This window comes from Salvelinus alpinus, chromosome 33 (assembly GCF_045679555.1).
Source record: "Salvelinus alpinus chromosome 33, SLU_Salpinus.1, whole genome shotgun sequence".
NCBI classification, from domain to species: domain Eukaryota; kingdom Metazoa; phylum Chordata; class Actinopteri; order Salmoniformes; family Salmonidae; genus Salvelinus; species Salvelinus alpinus.
In genome coordinates this window covers 17537264-17555345 of record NC_092118.1, presented here as the reverse complement: position 1 = coordinate 17555345, position 18082 = coordinate 17537264, and the positions used below count along the sequence as shown (strand labels likewise).

Sequence of the window (18082 nt, the reverse complement as noted above, 5' to 3'; positions counted from 1 at the left end):
ATTCTTCAACAGGATTCCCTGCAGGCCTCTGCTGTAAAATCACTGAGTCCCAAAAAGTGTTCAGCTGCACTCACAATGATGACAATTTTTTCAGATTCCTTCCATTTGTGGTGTGCAGTTTATGAACATTTCAATAAATTATACAAAGTCCACCTTTTTCATATTCAATTTATTATGATCTCTCAGTTGCCGAGAAACATTGGCCGTGTTTGAGAGAAAGAAAACGGTAATGTGTCATGGTTAAATTGTGACCGACTGATCAACAAATAATAATGAGTAGTTATTTATGATCCAAGGTTGCACTGTCGGATGGAATGCCAAACAAACCCATTCACTGGTGCAGGCTCTACTAAAGCGTACCATGCGGTAGGATTTTAACAGTGAGTAGGTGCTGACTACTAAAACCTCCGTTAGCTACTTGGGATGTATCCTTGATGGAAGCTTGGGAGGTGTGAGCATGGCCAATAAGGTGCTAGGGAAGGTTAATGCCAGGATTAAGTTTTTGTCTAGAAAGTCCAAGCTGCTTGATAAGGACTCCATGAAAGTGCTAGCTACTGCCCTCATTCAATGCCATTTTGACTATGCTAGTACTTCCTGGTTTGGGGGCTTATCTAAACTTATGAAGGGGAAGCTCCAGATAGCCCAGAATAAGTTGATCAGGGTAGTTTTGAAGGTGAGTCCACATACTCACATAGGCAGGAGCTGCTTTCAGGAACTAAACTGGCTGCCTGTTGAGGCTAGGGTGTCCCAGATTAGACTAGGTTTGGTTTACAGGAGTATTTATGGTCCTGCGCCCAGATATCTAAGTGATTACTTTCCTCGTGTTAGGGATGCACACAATCACAGCACCAGATCAGGTGTTGCTGATGTGTGCTTATACAGGTTTAGGAGGAATGCTGGGAAAGGTACTTTCTTGTATACTGGAGCCTCAGAATGGAATGAGTTGCCTCTGCCTATAAAAACAACGTCCTCTCTGGACAGCTTGAAATATGTTTGATGTCCTCTGTGCCCATATGAATGAACCCTATGATGTAACTGGAATGATGAGATAGATGTTCTTATTTTATGTTTTTGTTTTATTATTTCACTGCCATACTGTGTTCGATCTTGTCTAGCCATCTTGTCTCAAGAGGACCACAATGGAAATAAGTCCCAGACTTTATTGTGTGTTATCCTCGATGATTTTATTAATGTGCATGTATGGCTTTTAAGTTTTATATGTGCTTGTTTTTTTAAATGGTCGAATTAATAAACTAAACTAAACTAAACTACGAGGAAGATGTGCTTTTTCTTGCCTATGTGAGGCTTTTTTATTTGCAAGCGGATAGGGCCAGTAGACTTAATAAACTTATCGGAATCAAAGAGAGCCCTAACAAATGAAAACCGAGGCTTCAATCCATGCCGACCTGTTACCTGTCTGTCTTGTCTCCCAAACAAAGCAAAGACCTGCTTCTTGTAGCAACACCCATGACCCAGAACGCATCAGAAACCCTACCAATTACATAATTGACAATCAACTTCAATTAAAGGTATGCCAATGATATACAAACACATTCAGGTAATATATTCACATGATAAATATCCCCACATCACTAACAGTCAATAAATGTGATTCTCCTAATAAACGGGGATTAATCTATGTCTGGACATACATAATCAGGCAAGACCTTAGATTATGTGACGTATAACATAATGACAATCGTCACGTTTACTCCCCTTTGTCCTTGATGCACGAAGTGTGGAGAAAAAGCACTAAACAGTTATAGGTTTACCACCTCCCTAGATATGAAGGCTGTCAAAAGCATTTAAACATTAAAACAGGGGGTTTACATAACCAAGCTGAATGTACAGGAACAGGAACCATAATAGGAGCTGGCTGGTATTTCACCTGACCAGAGTCCTGACATTGCATTGCAGTAGGCCTACACAGGTAAACATGAATGAGCAACATCACCTGAAACAATGAGAACATGCACTCTGTATGATTGTTCATCTTGAACACCAGCTTCACTCCCGGGTCTTCACTGACCTGCTTGGTTGTTGAGGGCATGTCCACTCTTCTTGGCACAGTCACCTTTTGTAGAGAAGAGGAGTCAGGTGAATCAGGAAAGCAATGTTCAGTTTTGACTGCCACTAACCCAGCAGAACCAAGGGCAGGGTCAAACCCCTCCCCAGCTTCAGGCCTAGGGTACAACCTAGTATTATCAGTCCCAGGAGATAGTGTGTGAGAGGCTCTTCACTCTTACCAGCAACCGGCAGAGACTCCGGCCCACCGCCATCCATCAGCTCAACAGTATTGGCCATGGGCAGCTGGCTAGCCACCAACTCATCAACAGCATCAGAAACCTGCAGCTCCACTGGAGTCTCGGGCACCCCAGCCTGCAGCTCGGACTCACCCCCAGCAGGAAGCAGAAGATCACGGACAGGTAGATCAGGGACCTCACCAGCAGACAGAGAAAGCTCATCCTCTCCTCCAGGAGCACACCGCAGAACAGAGTGGACAGTTCCTCGTCGGTAACAGTGCTTGACTGTGGGGCCTCTACAACAGGTGGCGAATCAGCCGACGCCTCGGACCTCCATGGCTGGTGGAACACGCAGGTTTTCAGTATGTGCCCGTGCTTGTCGCAGTGATAACACCAGGCCTTGTCACCAAGGCAGACTTCCCAGTCATGGCCACAGTCACATGCACAGCTTCTCTTAGGGGTGCAGGTATTGCAGTCGCACAGCTCCTTCTCCGGAGACAGGCCTCGCCCCATCAACTCCAGTAGAACCCGTTGCACCTTGAAGAGCTGTATTTATTCCTGGTGTTATTATCTTTCTATTATTTTTCTATTTTGCTCTCTGCAATGTTGGGAAGGGCCCATAAGTAAGCATTTCACTGTCATTCTACACACATTTGATTGGATTTGAGCATATAACCTCAGCTGGCATACTATATTCTTCCCTTCGGCATACACTTGACACATGACCAAATCTTTTGCATTCATGACACTGAAGGGGTTTGTGCAAATAAGCTCTTCTAGGGTATCTCACAAAGTCTAACTTTACATGAGAAGGGAGAGATTCTTCTTCTTCCTCCAGTGTCTCAACTCCTTGTCTTACTTCCACCCAGAGTGCGAATTATACCTTAACATTTGGTCCTCCTTTGTGTACAGGCGCTTCATGTGCACAGGCTTAATAGTAAAGACATACTTTTTTATAACATTTTAATTTGAAATGAACACATTCGGTGAATGCCATTGTGTCTACACTCTTGTAGCCGTAATTAATTGATGTGTAATTTTTTGTAGAAAGAAAAGTTGGGATACCTGAAAAGGGGCTGAGACACGGGACTGTCCCAGGATGACAAGTATATACATGGAAAAAAGTTGTTTCAACCATGACACAGAGCTGGGGATGTACATTTAATTTGGAATAAGCTTTTATTTGAATAGTTATCACTATAGCAGTACAAATTGCATACAAAACTAGTAAAATGCTTAAATTAGCATTATTTGGAGCCCCCCCAAAGTTTGACTTTGTTGCATTTAGGGGGACTCATGTCTCATTCAGAGGGTCACTGAGTCCCCCGTAACTCTGCTTCCACCCCACAAATGTAGACCTGCCAATTTTTTTGCAAATATTCAATTTATTAATGCATATAAAAATAATCTCACATGATATTCACATTGAAATTAAACCTTTTTTACATTTTGTGCTTTTCATGAATTCTTATTTTGAAATTACAAAGCCTCTGTGAGAGTAGTAAACAGTGATGTCATTATGATTATAACGGTACAAACAGTAACCAAGTTGGTCCTCATTGTGAACATTATTTAAAGTAAACAGTGCTTTACACTGAAATAAAGCAATGGCAAAGAGATGGACATATCAAAGACAATAACAAACCTTTTTTGATACTGCTAACGGTAATTTGACACATACAAATCAAATCAAATCAAACTTTATTTGTCACATGCGCTGAACACAACAAGTATAGACTTTACTGTGAAATGCTTACTTACAAGCCCTTAACCAACAGTGCAGTTCAAGAAGAGTGAAGAAAATATGTACCAAATAAACTAAAGTAAAAAATAATGAAAAGTAACACAATAACATAACAATAACGAGGCTATATACAGGGGGTACCGGTACCGAGTCAGTGTGCGGGGGTACAAGTTAGAGGTAATTTGTACATGTAAGTGGGGGTGAAGTGACTATCTATAGATAATAAACAGCGAGTAGCAGCAGTGTACAAAACAAATGGGGGGTCAATGTAATAGTCCGACGGCCATTTTATTAGTTGTTCAGCAGTCTTATGGTTTGGGGGTAGAAGCTGTTAAGGAGCCTTTTAGTCCTAGAATTGGCGCTGCGATACCGCTTGCCGTGCGGTAGCAGAGAAAATAGTCTATGACTTGGGTGACTGGAGTCTTTGACAATTTTATGGGCTTTCCTCTAACACCACCTATTATATAGGTCCTGGATGGCAGGAAGCTTGGCCCCAGTGATGCACTGGGCCGTACGCACTACACTCTGTAGCGCCTTACAGTCAGACGCCGAGCAGTTGCCATACCAGGTGGTGATGCAACCAGTCAGGATACTCTCGATGGTGCAGCTGTAGAACTTTTTGAGGATCTGGGGACCAATGCCAAATCTTTTCAGTCTCCTGAGGGGGAAAATATTTTGTTGTGCCCTCTTCATGACTGTCTTGTTGTGTTTGTGTGGTGATGTGGACACCAAGAAACTTGAAACTCTCAACCCGCTCCACTACAGCCCCGTTGATGTTAATGGGGGCTTGTTCGGCCCGCCTTTTCCTGTAGTCCACAATAGGCTCCTTTGTCTTACTCACATTGAGGAAGAGGTTGTTGTCCTGGCACCACACTGCCAGTTCTCTGAACTCCTCCCTATAGGCTGTTTCATCGTTGTCGGTGATTAGGCCTATCACTGTTGTGTCGTCAGCAAACTTAATGATGGTGTTGGAGTCGTGTTTGGCTACGCAGTCGTGGGTGAACAGGGAGTACAGGAGGGGACTAAGTACACACCCCTGAGGGGCCCCAGTGTTGAGGATCAGCGTGGCAGACGTGTTGCTGCCTACCCTTTCTACCTGGGGTGGCCCGTCAGGAAGTCCAGGATCCAGTTGCAGAGGGAGGTGTTTAGTCCCAGGATCCTTAGCTTAGTGATGAGCTTTGTGGGCACTATGGTGTTGAACGCTGAGCTGTAGTCAATGAACAGCATTATCGCATAGGTGTTCCTTTTGTCCAGGTGGGAAAGGGCAGTGTGGAGTGCGATTGAGATTGCATCATCTGTGGATCTGTTGGGGTGGAATGCGAATTGGAGTGGGTCTAGGGTATCCGGGAGGATGCTGTTGATGTGAGTCATGACCAGCCTTTCAAAGCACTTCATGGCTACCCATGTGAGCGCTATGGGGCGTTAATCATTTAGGCTGGTTACCTTCGCTTCCTTGGGCTCAGGGACTATGGTGCTCTGCTTGAAACATGTAGGTATTACAGACTCAGTCAGGGAGAGGTTGAAAATGTCAGGGAAGACACTTGCCAGTTGGTCCGCGCATGCTTTGAGTTCATGTCCTGGTAATCCATCTGGGCCCGCGGCTTGTGAATGTTGACCTGTTTAAAAGTCTTGCTCACATCGGCTACCGAGAACGTTATCACACAGTCATCCAGAACAGCTGGTGCTCTTGTGCGTGCTTCAGTGTTGCTTGCCTCGAAGCAAGCATAAAAGGCATTTAGCTCATCTGGTAGGCTTGCGTCACTGGGCAGCTCGAGTCTAAGTTTCCCTTTGTAGACCGTAATAGTTTTCAAGACCTGCCACATCCGACGAGTGTCAGAGCCGGTGTAGTAGGAGGTAAAGGTGGTAAAGTGGTGTAAAAAAATATATACTGTTCTGTGTGCTTTAGTCCAGGTAGTGGTCATAAACAAAATGTCTTGTTAATTCAAATGCAGAAAAACCAGGAAATAAATATAAAATATAAATAAATAAATAATAAATACATTAATAAAAACATAATTAGAATAATAATTTAGAAAATATCTAAAACTAAAATGAGTTTCACAAGTTTCATTGTGAAATTTCAACTGTTTTTTTTACGAGGTATTACTTGTGTAAGACTGAAGAGAAGACAAACCCTGAGTACTCAGGCTTAACTTGTATACAGGCTCAGTCCTGTGAGATCATCAGGAAGCAGACTCCGGATCTTCCCTGATTGTCCATGTTGTTGTGCTTTGGCGTGTGAGGCTGCAATTATATCCTTTAACTTCAGCTGAAGCCAGTCTTGTCTCTCCCCAACCTGCTTGTGTACTCCCACGTTATGCATGAGCTGGACCTCACTGATGGACCTCTTTCTGTTGGTCAGAGAATAACCATTGCAACCCGTTTTGATTGATGTGACTTAGAATACAGGATACAACAAAGAAATTAAATGCCACTGAGGAATAAACCATGGTATGAAATGCAACACACAAAATTGCATTTCGACAGTTAAGTTGGTCAACTTACCTCATTGGTCTCGCCTCTGTGTGTAAACTGCAGAGGACAATTATCAAAACAATTTTGTCCAAAGATCTGATGGAAAGCATATTGATTGCCTGAAAAATTAAGAACGCGTCTCAGCAATCTTCTATGAACTTATTTAACTCATTATTACAAGTAATCTGTTTTCAATAAAGGTCAGTAACATGTCCATATCTTTAACTCTGTGGTAAGACAATGCTTCACATTTAACATAGCGTTAACATAGCGTTATTAAATGTATCTTAGATTATCAATATCAGATTACAACATTTATTGCAAACTTTTACTTACCAGTTTCTGCCTGAGTTAATTCCACAAAGTTTAGATATGTTTTTCTATAATGCTTTGGAGGGGCCAGTCTAGCTGGTTGATCAGTCTTTTATAAGTGCTTAGAGTATATCGCCCTCCTTTTTATACAGTAGCCCTCCCCTGGTCATTGATGAGACACTTTCATTATTGATGTTGATGTCACCCGTTCAGTGCAGGCATCTGCATGACGACACCTCCACCAACACTCACCACTAATTCAGCTTTCAGCACCTCTGCCAAGGGCCCTACTGGTCACACTGCTTTTGATCCTATTCCATGGTTGTCCATGACATGACACTGAACAAGAGGGCCTACTTCAATTAAATCTCTATCTATTCATCTACCAAACTGCAGAAACCTGGGATGTGATGAAGGTTTTTGATATTGATGTCTTTATTTTTTTGCTGTACGTAACAGAGCTTTGCTATCCTCAAATTACCCAGAGTTACTGTCTCTGGCTGTCATCTAAATATAGAAACAAGGCTGTTTATTTATTGCAAGCATGTAAAGGGTATATGAGGCCTTGAAGTGAAAAAGTGCTGTTGGACCACCACAAAGCAAATGCTCATTGGAACCCATCCACAGACTGTTTATTGGTAACTTTGGCAAGGAGAACATTTCCTTGGAGACATTAGAAAGCTAAATGTGCTTAGAGATATGTGACGTCTAAATTGCACTCTGAATTCAGACTTAGACTTTGGACCAATGAAGAGAGTTCTGTCACTCTCTACACACTTCCTGTAAAGGTAGCAATGTGAGGGTGAAAGAGCATAGCATCCACTTGCGTTTACTCTTGCTATTCACAGCATCAGGTGAATTTATCTTGCAGCAAGCTATTATACAGTGTGTTCAGAAAGTATTCAAACACCCTGACTTTTTATGCATTTTGTTGTGTTACAGCATGTATTTAAAATATATACAATTTAGATTTGTTTTGTCACTTGCCTACACACAATACCCCATAATGTCAAAGTGAAATTATGTTTAAAAATTTGAAAAACATCTGAAATCTGAAATGTCTTGACTCAATAAGCATTCAACCCCTTTGTTATGGCAAGCTTAAATATGTTCAGGAGTAAACATTTGCTTAACTGTGTGCAATAATATTGTTTAACATGATTTTTGAATGATTACCTCATCTCTGTACCCCACACATACAATTATCTGCAAATGTCCCTCAGTCGAGTAGTGAATTTCCAACACAGATTTAACCCCAAATACCAGGGAGGTTTTCCAATGCCTCGCAAAGGGCACCTATTGGTAGAAGGGTATAAATTTAAAAAAGCAGTCATTGAATATGCTTTTGAGTATGGTGAAGTTAAAAATTACACTTTGGATGCTGTATCAATACACCCAGTCACTACAAAGATGCAGGTGTCCTTCCTAATTCAGTCGCCAGAGAGGGAGTTAACCGCTCAGGGATTTCATCATGACAGTTAATGACTGTGATAGGTGAAAACTGAGGATGGATCAACAACTTTGTAGTTAGTCCACAATTTATTTATTTTTTTTATTATTTTTTTTTTTTTACCCCCTTTTCTCCCCAATTTCATGGTATCCAATTGTTAGTAATTACTATCTTGTCTCATCGCTACAACTCCCGTACGGGCTCGGGAGAGACGAAGGTCGAAAGCCATGCGTCCTCCGAAACACAACCCAACCAAGCGGCACTGCTTCTTAACACAGCGCGCCTCCAACCCGGAAGCCAGCCGCACCAATGTGTCAGAGGAAACACCGTGCACATGGCTACCTTGGTTAGCGCGCACTGCGCCCGGCCCGCCACAGGAATCGCTGGTGCGCGATGAGACAAGGATATCCTTACCAGCCAAACCCTCCCTAACCCGGACGACGCTAGGCTAATTGTGCGTCGCCCCACGGACCTCCCGGTCGCGGCCGGCTGCGACAGAGCCTGGGCGCGAACCCAGAGTCTCTGGTGGCACAGAGTCTCTCTCTCTCAGAGTCTCTGGTCGCTGCGATGCAGTGCCCTAGACCACTGCGCCACCCGGGAGGCAGTTAGTCCACAATTTGACTAATTGAAAAGAAGGAAGCCTGTACAGAATAAAAATATCCCAAAACATGCATCCTGTTCGCAATAAGGCACTAAAGTAATACTGCAAAAAATGCAGCAAAGCAATTCACTTTTTGTTCTGAATACAAAGTGTTATGTTTGGGGCAAATCCAATACAACACATTACTGAGTACCACTCTCCATATTCTCAACCATAGTGGTGGCTGCATCATGTTATGGGTATGCTTGTAATTGTAAGGAATGGATAGTTTTTCAGGATAAAAAAGAAGCGGAATGGAGCTAAGCACAGGCAAAATCCTAGAGGAAAACTTGTTTCAGTCTGCTTTCCACCAGAAGCTGCACACATTTTGAAAAACATGTTTTCACTTTGTCATTATGGGTTATCGTGTGCAGATGGGTGAGAACAAAAATCTCTTTAATCCATTTTGAATTCAGGCTGTAACACAACAAAATCTGTTAGAAATAATTTCTATATACATTTGAAATATATTATAAGCACAAGATATTTAGCTACATAGAACACCACTGTTCTTTAGTTGGGCCTACCTGTGCCTTACATGATCTATGGGTGGTGGATAACCTTGTCATACTTTCACAGGACACATTAGGTAACCATGAGATAGGTTTTCTAAATGTGGAAGAGGAATGGCTATGCCATGACAGAAGGACCACAAGAAGTAGGTCCCACAAAAGGAACAACATCAAGCTGTCACAAGATGACCTCTTTACAGTAGCCTTGGGTGGATCTCTTACAATGTCTTGTTATATATTCTCATAACATACTATGTTTAATAGGAATACTAATTTTAATAGGACACCTGCTCCACCCCTCATGAATCCAGTCACTGTTTGGTATTGTTGTACAGATAAAAGTTCAGGATCCTGCTCAAAGGTCAAAGGTTGATTTATGTGATGGCTGTCATTTAAGTGGGCGGTACCTTGCCGGCTTGGCCGCCACTACGCATAAGCTACATAAGCGACCGCTTCGGGCCCCGCGGCCGCTAGGGGGACCCCGGCCCCCCCAAAATCAGTCACTGACAGTCACTCAATTAGCCCATGTCAGCTAACATTTTTAGATTGGTAATTTAGTCTAGCCAGCTATCTAAAGTTGAATGGGTACAACAAAACTTCACTTAGGACCCCCAAAAGGCAAGGGCTATGGGTCAGTGTGGTGTGATGTGAGAGGTAGAGGAGGGGGAGGAGGAGAAGGAGAAGGAAGAAGAGGAGGAGGCGAGTTAATGCTGTAAACTAAGGCTGAGTCGTTTGTCCATAAATTCTATACATCTTGCACATAAACAGCTTAAAGTGCTCTCTACCTGTGTGCTCTGCTGGAAAGGATAGGCTTGGACACGTGTGCTATACCCGACCAACTTGCTCTCATTACCTCATGTGGGCACAATGTGAACCATCCTACTAATGGTATGCCCCTGCAGTGGTGTGCAGGGGGACTCGACAGGGATTAAGGTGAAGAATTGCTTACAAACCATTAACTTTGGTCACCCCATGTCACAATGACAGCAACACAAATCACGCAGGGTTCCTTTCTATATTTGTATCTTTTAACCAGATAAGTAGAACAAAAGGAATCTATATTTAAATGTTTGTGTACATTGTTTTCACTAAGGATGGATACATTATCATTCCTTAACAATGTGTGAAAAAAAATGTGGAGGAAAAGTCTGTATAAGTCAAATGTACTATAATATGGTAGTTTTTAGCTTATGTCAATGTTCCTTTTATCATATATTGTTTTGTATAATTGATGTGCTGTTCATACTGCATGTCCCCAGCAGGGGACTGAAACAGGTCTCTCACCTCTGCATTGTTTCTCCAAGGCTATGCGAAGCCATACCAGCTATCCTTGCTTTCCCTGAAATCTATAAATGGACCTCTATTTTTCAAGAAATGAGGTCACTAAACTTGTATTTATAATTTGACAAAATAGGATATATTTAGATGGTCTACATCATCTTTAATCATTATATGTGCTACCAAGACAAACACATAGAAAATGTACAGAAACTGCAGTGTTAATTAAGATACAACGATTTAGTGTTAAAACGATGTATCACTTTTGAACATGTTAGAATGCTGTGATCAGCCACGAGCTATACATGTTTCAAAGGCGTGTATATCAAAGCTCTCTGGGGCCAGCCAACATCATGTCAAGCCTGCCCTCCTTCCTTCAGTGTGTAACTGTTTTGCTCACTGAATTGTCTGATACACAATGTAGATATGTTCCTACATATCCATCCATCACATAGTGTACATTTGCCATGTTCTGTCTGATTGCTTTGCACAGGTGTTAAGAGAGTCACATTGGGCTCTCTGGCTTATTGTTCACAGAGTGCATGGTAGCCTACATTTACTCCAAGAACTAGCAAATGAACTTAAATGCCAAATAGAGAAATGTCTCAAAGTTTGCATTATGTCCTCCCCTGTCTATACAAACAGTTTCTCTAAACATCACCATTGCCTTTCAAAACATAAATATAACAGTGCACTATCACCGTAAATGTGAAAAATGGAGAAGCATTAAGAGAATGTTAATATTTGTGATTCATTATGCCTGTTGACATGATAATTTTCATGCAATTGCAATGAGAAAACAACATCTATTTTAGATTAGGAAAACACAATGAGAGGTGATATTACGGTGTGAGGGACAGTAAATATCCACCAGCAAAATGACTCAGACCTTGAGTGACAAGGTCTGAGTCATGTGACCTTGCTTTTGAATTTATACTTTATCATCTGAAAGGAAATGGAGGCTGCTGCTGTGTGCTCATGATGGACTAAGGCACTTTTTTTTATAAGTGTGTGTGTGTAAACATCCCAAATGCCTCTGCAACATCTGAAAAAGGTTTAAATCTGTCCAGTATTCCACACAATAGCCACCAGTAGCCATGGACAGGATATCAAACAGATGCCTGGGGCGATGTCTCTCTGCCATGCCATCCTGTCTGTCTGCTGTTTCTTAGGCACAAAACTTGCTTCCCTCTCCATTTCAACAGACACCGCAAGAAGAGTCTAGCATAATTCTCTGCTTTCTATTCTCGGCACATAGTTACTCCCTTCGTTGCTTCCTTGCATTTCAGAGACCATAATTAGATCATGTTAAATTCTGCTTCAGCGGCGAACATTTGAAGAGGCAACAACTAGCACAATGAAAAATAAAACACTCTAACATTCCAGCACTAATTTGAACGGAAGGGCTATGATCCCAGGGCAGCTTCTCAAAATGTAACACCTTCTGTGGACTTATAGAGTTATACCAGCAGTACAGTGTGATACTACAGAGAATACTGTCAACTCTTGTAAGTGTATCCCGCTGTGAAGGAGGAGACAAGCTGTATTGCTAATTGCACTCTGATAACTTATGCCGTGTTAAGATTAGTCCAAATCTATCAAAGTCTGCTCCATAAACATGTTCTGTAGAAACGGAAGGTGCCTGCCAGCTCTGAGGATGAGCTTTTACCTGGAACATGGAAAGTGAAGACACGTTTTCAGCTTCCTTCAGTAGATTGTCCAAAAATTATGGAAACATATTTAAAAGAGGAATTACATTTACAAAAACATTGATAAAAGTAACTATTTTAATGTGCAGTCAATATGGATGTACATTTGCATGGACAAAGGGGAATTCCCAAAGATCTCTGTTTGAGATCAGAACACAGTCTCTATTATGGAACTACGCATTACTGAAAATTAAACATGAGAAGTAGTCATTGAGGCAGGGGAACGAAAAAGCATTACTCAAATGTTTTTGCAATTTTTTTTGATAAAAATTTAATTTGATGGAACAATTAAAAAAACATGAACATTCGGATAACTAAAATAACTAATTAGTGGTGATAAAAAATTAAAGAGGCATGTCTGTGTAAATGTGAGAGAAAGTCAGAGAAATAGAGATTTTCCCTTGATCCTGACTAAGTAATGAATCCAAAGCTAAGACACACTCAATCTTTCATTCAAAATTAACTGCTCCAAAAGGAGTCAAAGCAGGAACAAAGAATCCCAGAGATAAAGGAATGTCCTCTGAGCTGTGAGAGGTTAGCAGAGAGACTGTGGATTAAAAGCTTGAACAAAATGCTAGAAGCTTGACATCACAAGTATTTTTCCTGCATGTGAATCACTACCCAGGACGTGTGGAAGAAAAGGAGGGCAGGGAAAGAGACAAGAGATTTTAATTGCTGCGCTGTTCTGGTGTTATACGTATATTGCCTGCAACACAATAAAATACGTAACTCCATTCTTTAGCCACAAGAGGTCAGTGTGCTTCCACACAGTTTAGTGGAATCAAATTCACTGGCAAGTTCCATTATTTGACAACTAACAGTATGTGTTATGTAAGCGACAAAGACTGACCAGGATGAAGAGTGTGTGTGTGTGTGTGTGTGTGTGCCTGCATGTGTGTAACAAGCCTGGCTACATCTGTAGGCCATGTGCAACCCAGAAAACACACAAACACACCGACGGGAGAAAACAGGGGTGCGGTTCTCGTGTGTTGGTTGGAAGTCAAGCGTCCTCTCTGCACACTGTAAAAAAAGCCTCTCTAATATTGGACCTGTAACATTGCACAGATTTTTTTACATGTATTTTTATTTCATCTTTATTTAACCAGGTAGGCCAGTTGAGAACAAGTTCTCATTTACAACTGCGACCTGGCCAAGTTAAAGCAAAGCAGTGCGACACAAACAACAACACAGAGTTACACATGGAATAAACAAACGTACAGTCAATAACGCAATAGAAAAAAATCGATATACAGTGTGTGCAAATGAGGTAAGATTAGGGAGGTAAGGCAAGAAATAGGCCGTAGTGGCAAGGTAATTACAATTTAGCAATTAAACACTGGAGTGATAGATGTGCAGAAGATGAATGTACAAGTAGAGATACTGGCATGCAAAGGAGCAAAAATTGAATAAAATACAAAAATAACAATATGAGGATGAGGTAGTTGGGTGGGTTATTTACAGATGGGCTATATACAGGTGCAATGATCTGTGAGCTGCTCTGACAGCTGATGCTTAAAGTTAGTGAGGGAGATATGAGTCTCCAGCTTCAGTGATTTTTGCAATTCGTTCCAGTCATTGGCAGCAGAGAGCTGGAAGGAAAGGCGGCCAAAGGAGGAATAGGCTTTGGACCAGTGAAATATACCTGCTGGAGCGTGTGCTATGGGTGGGTGCTGCTATGGTGACCAGTGAGCTGAGATAAGGCGGGGCTTTACCTAGCAAAGACTTATAGATGACCTGGAGCCAGTGGGTTTGGCGACGAATATGAAGCGAGGGCCAGCCAACGAGAGCATGCAGGTTGCAGTGGTGGGTAGTATATGGGGCTTTGGTGACAGAACGGATGGCACTGTGATAGACTGCATCCAATTTGCTGAGTAGAGTGTTGGAGGCTATTTTGTAAATTACATCGTTGAAGTCAAGGATCGGTAGGATAGTCAGTTTTACAAGGGTATGTTTGGCAGCATGAGTGATGGATGCTTTGTTGCGAAATAGGAAGCTGATTGGAGATTTAATTTTGGATTGGAGATGCTAAATGTGAGTCTGGAATCTCTGGGATTCTTTGTTTCTGCTTTTTTCTTTTGGAACAGTTCATTTTGAATGACGTTCCAGCTCTGGCACAGGGATCAGACAGCAAAGAGACATGCATGGCATAGAGTTCACCTGTAAAAGACAGTTCTGTACCCTCGTTCAAAAGCAGCAACGAGTTCCACCCTCTCCTCAGTACTGCCGCAGGATGCGATTGAGACCATGACAAGGGCAAGGCGAACGTTACTAGTCAGTTCAGTAACGGCTGAATCCTAACGTGCATGCAACTAAATTTTCACTAAAGCCATTCATTGATGTCAATGAGAAACACCCACTCATCCATACAAGGCCAATGTACTACATGATATTAAGGAATATTGTGCAAGAGTACTGTATACTATTTTATGCCTTTTTTTTGGTACTTTGTCACAAGACTATCTCTAAATTGAGAGCCCCAAAAGGAGGGCAGGGAAAGAGACTATGCTGCCCTGTTCTGTTGTTTTATACTGCCCACAACACTTTACATAAAACACATAACTCCATTCTTTAGTCACAAGAGGTCAGTATGCTTTCACACAGTTTAGTGGAATCAAATTCTCTGGCAAGTTCCATTATTTGACATTGAAACATCTTATTTCAACAAGATTTTAAATCCTATCTTTCCTATATTGACAAAAAAGCAATGCCTTTTTGTCAATATCTAGAATCCTGTCTTAACCCCATCCCACATGCTTACAGCATATCTTTGGAGCCCTCTGTCAATGTAATGGGGAGGTGCTCGTGATCAATAGGTGTCCAGTAATTGGATTTCTGCAGGTGAGGAAAGTGGCACCGCCTGGTTTCGATTAGGAGTTCAGGCATTATGTTGCTTCAAGAATTACGATCTTATCCCTCTCTAGAACTTTTCTCATCCCTCCAATGAATTAGCAGTCTTACTGTCTGGTCAGTAGTCAATGTACTGAAGTGGTCCTATAACTACTGAACTCTTTCAGCTATGTCACAGCCTATTGGTTTTCATTTGAATTTCTGAACGTTACTATTTTCCCTGTTCTACAATGTTGCAGAGCTGGTAAAGTGTAACAGATATAGGCAATGGACTGCAACGGGTACATCAAAGTGTGTGTACACTTCAAATACACATTTGCGGCTGTGAGAAAGAAAGTTCTGTGGAGAAACTGGTTTATTTCTGCACCTCTGGGAGTCTGCTCTGCCCGGATGATTCCAGTGTGGTTCTTCCAGGATGAAGTGTTGCAGTGTGGTATGCCTGTGGAGGACTGAGGCACACTGGTTGATGATTGATCGGCAGGCTCTCTGACAAGCTGCACTCTGAGAGATGGAGGTCCAACCTCCACAGTAATGGCCTATCAACCACCTGACAGCATGACCCACCCTCTTAATATTGGGTCTCATATTCCAAACCAAACCTTGTTTCCAAAATACAGTTATGGGGTAAGTAGAAGGACCCTGCCCACCCTCTTCCTAATCTGTACTGTATAGAATCTCCGTCCCTTTCTCTCGCCTCATAAATTACCATGCAGACACTTGTACATGCACACACGCTCATTTCAGAGTGTTACAGTAAGCTCTAAATTACGGTTTATGGTGTATGGGTCAAGGAGTTCAGAAATCATCCATTAGCAAAGGAAGAGTGGAAAAAAACCTCTTTAGAATGCACATTTAATTGACTGAACCCTCAGCATGAATGACATGAATTACATTCAGAACAAAGGCTAGCTGTGCTGAATTATTCATATGAACCGGCTTATTGAAGGCCCTTCCATTCTGGTCCTTAATAAATTAATTTCAGCTGTCTGAAGCGGCCAAACCTAGCCAATAGAACCATCCACACTGAGTGGTTCCTATAGGTGGTATCTCCAGGGAGTTTCCTATCAGCTCAGCCCAGCGCACAGCATGTCTCTCTGGTATTGTGAGAAAGAAAGTGAGACAGATGGTTATTTTCTGGCAAAACTTGCAGGGCATCTATTTGGCTCTCCTGCAATGAGCAGGGAATTCTCCAAGCATGTTCTGCTGTATGGAGCTGTGGGGGTCACGGGGTCAAAGCTGATGGACAGGGGGAGTCCTGACCCAGCTCCAACCGGTTAACATTCCACGCACATACACCTACTCGGATCTGCTGAGACACAGCAATGGCGGACGTGAGATCTACAAATTGTGTGGGGGTTCAGGAACTGTCAGAGCCATCGTCCTGTGGCTGATTCCTTTGGCTGATTTCTGTGGTGAGCCCTGTGGCTGATTTCTGTGGTGAGCCCTGTGGTTGATTTCTGTGGTGAGCCCTGTGGCTGATTTCTGTGGTGAGCCCTGTGGTTGATTTCTGTGGTGAGCCATGTGGTTGATTTCTGTGGTGAGCCATGTGGCTGATTTCTGTGGTGAGCCCTGTGGCTGATTCCTGTGGTTGATTCCTGTGGTGAGCCCTGTGGTTGATTTCTGTGGTGAGCCCTGTGGCTGATTCCTACTCCGCTCACACATCCAGGGCTCCCCACCTGATGAGCCAGCCTGTCTGCAGGAGGAATTTGCTGGCCGCTGGCATATTTTGAGATTAGAGGCGAGGCGGAATCTCTTGCTCTGAGGGGTCTCCATGGACTGAGGTTAAAATGTTCTGTTTGAAGAGGGATGGAGAAAATGGAAAGGAGAGAAAATATCTAGTATTTTTTTTATGAGAGAACCCATATCAAATACTCTAGTTTAACCAACTGAGGCAGTGGGGATATTCTTGTAACAATAAGACACACTTTTACATTGGTATTATGCCATTAATACACACAAAACACATCACATCAGCATGAAAACCAAATACATGGCTGGTATCAACCCTGATAGAGGTGTGCAGGGGCATCACGCACCCCAAAATCGGATGGGGAACAAAATACGTGAGGATGGCTTCCCCGTCCGGGTGTTTTTTTTCTTCCTGCAATCCAGAGCCATAATCATTCTGCTTAATTCCTTGTAAAAAATATGTTTATTTTTCTGCATATTTTCTTGGGTAGCTAGTTATGAGATTGGGAGATTGGGAACCTATCTGGGCTAGCTAAAACCAACTTCATAAAATTGCTAGGTGGCTAGTAGTATTACAGAGAAACAACAACAGCAAATTTAACCAAAAAGTGCTATATCTATTTTTAAAAGAGGACAAATCTGAGGGGGCACCTTCCCCTGTGCCCCTATGGGCATGATGCCTCTGGAGGTGTGGGTGTATTCCCACTTTCCCACAAGCATAATTACTCACTGATCCAGTCTATAGTGAAACACACAGTTCCCCCAGTCACCTCTCTACACAAACTCAGAACAACAGAAGTTGTGTTCCATCATCCTTTGTGAGAGAAATCAGTCAATTAAATCATACTCTGTGCCTGCCTTGGGTGGTGAAGGCTTTACTGACACAAACACGCTGTAAGGACAAACAAGTTGTACTGTTCCATTACAAAATATCTCTTCTAGACTGCAGGGAAAGTAATGAAGTCATTTATCAAAAATCACCCAATAACAGCAGCAGTAAACTATAAGCTACATTAAGAACCTGCACAATAGCAAAAAATAAGGTGCATTATCACATGTTTAGGATTTATAGATTTAAAGGAAGGCTACTGCCTATTTCCATGAAACGGTTGAATAGAGGTATTGCATTATTTGTATAACAGTAGACCTGTGTTATATAGTCCAAGGTTTCACATTCTCTACT

The 18082-nt window shown here is 42.2% G+C and overlaps 1 protein-coding gene across 1 annotated transcript; it reads right to left on the bottom strand.

Annotated features, from left to right (window-relative positions):
• Positions 1-6136: 6136 nt before the first annotated feature.
• Positions 6137-6572, bottom strand: LOC139563153 (parathyroid hormone-like). Its single transcript, XM_071381473.1, has 2 exons — positions 6493-6572; positions 6137-6338 (listed from the first exon to the last, which is right to left on the bottom strand). The coding sequence occupies exons 1-2, from the start codon at positions 6570-6572 to the stop codon at positions 6137-6139; spliced, it is 282 nt and encodes a 93-aa protein (XP_071237574.1).
• Between the last annotated feature and the right edge of the window lie 11510 nt (positions 6573-18082).

Excerpts from the sequence above, each read along its gene's own strand:
- LOC139563153 (XM_071381473.1), bottom strand. The coding sequence starts at position 6,572 with ATGCTTTCCATCAGATCTTTGGACAAAATTGTTTTGATAATTGTCCTC. Across the intron at positions 6,339-6,492 it reads ACAGAGGCGAGACCAATGAG|AAAGAGGTCCATCAGTGAGG; the intron begins GTAAGTTGACCA and ends TCTGACCAACAG.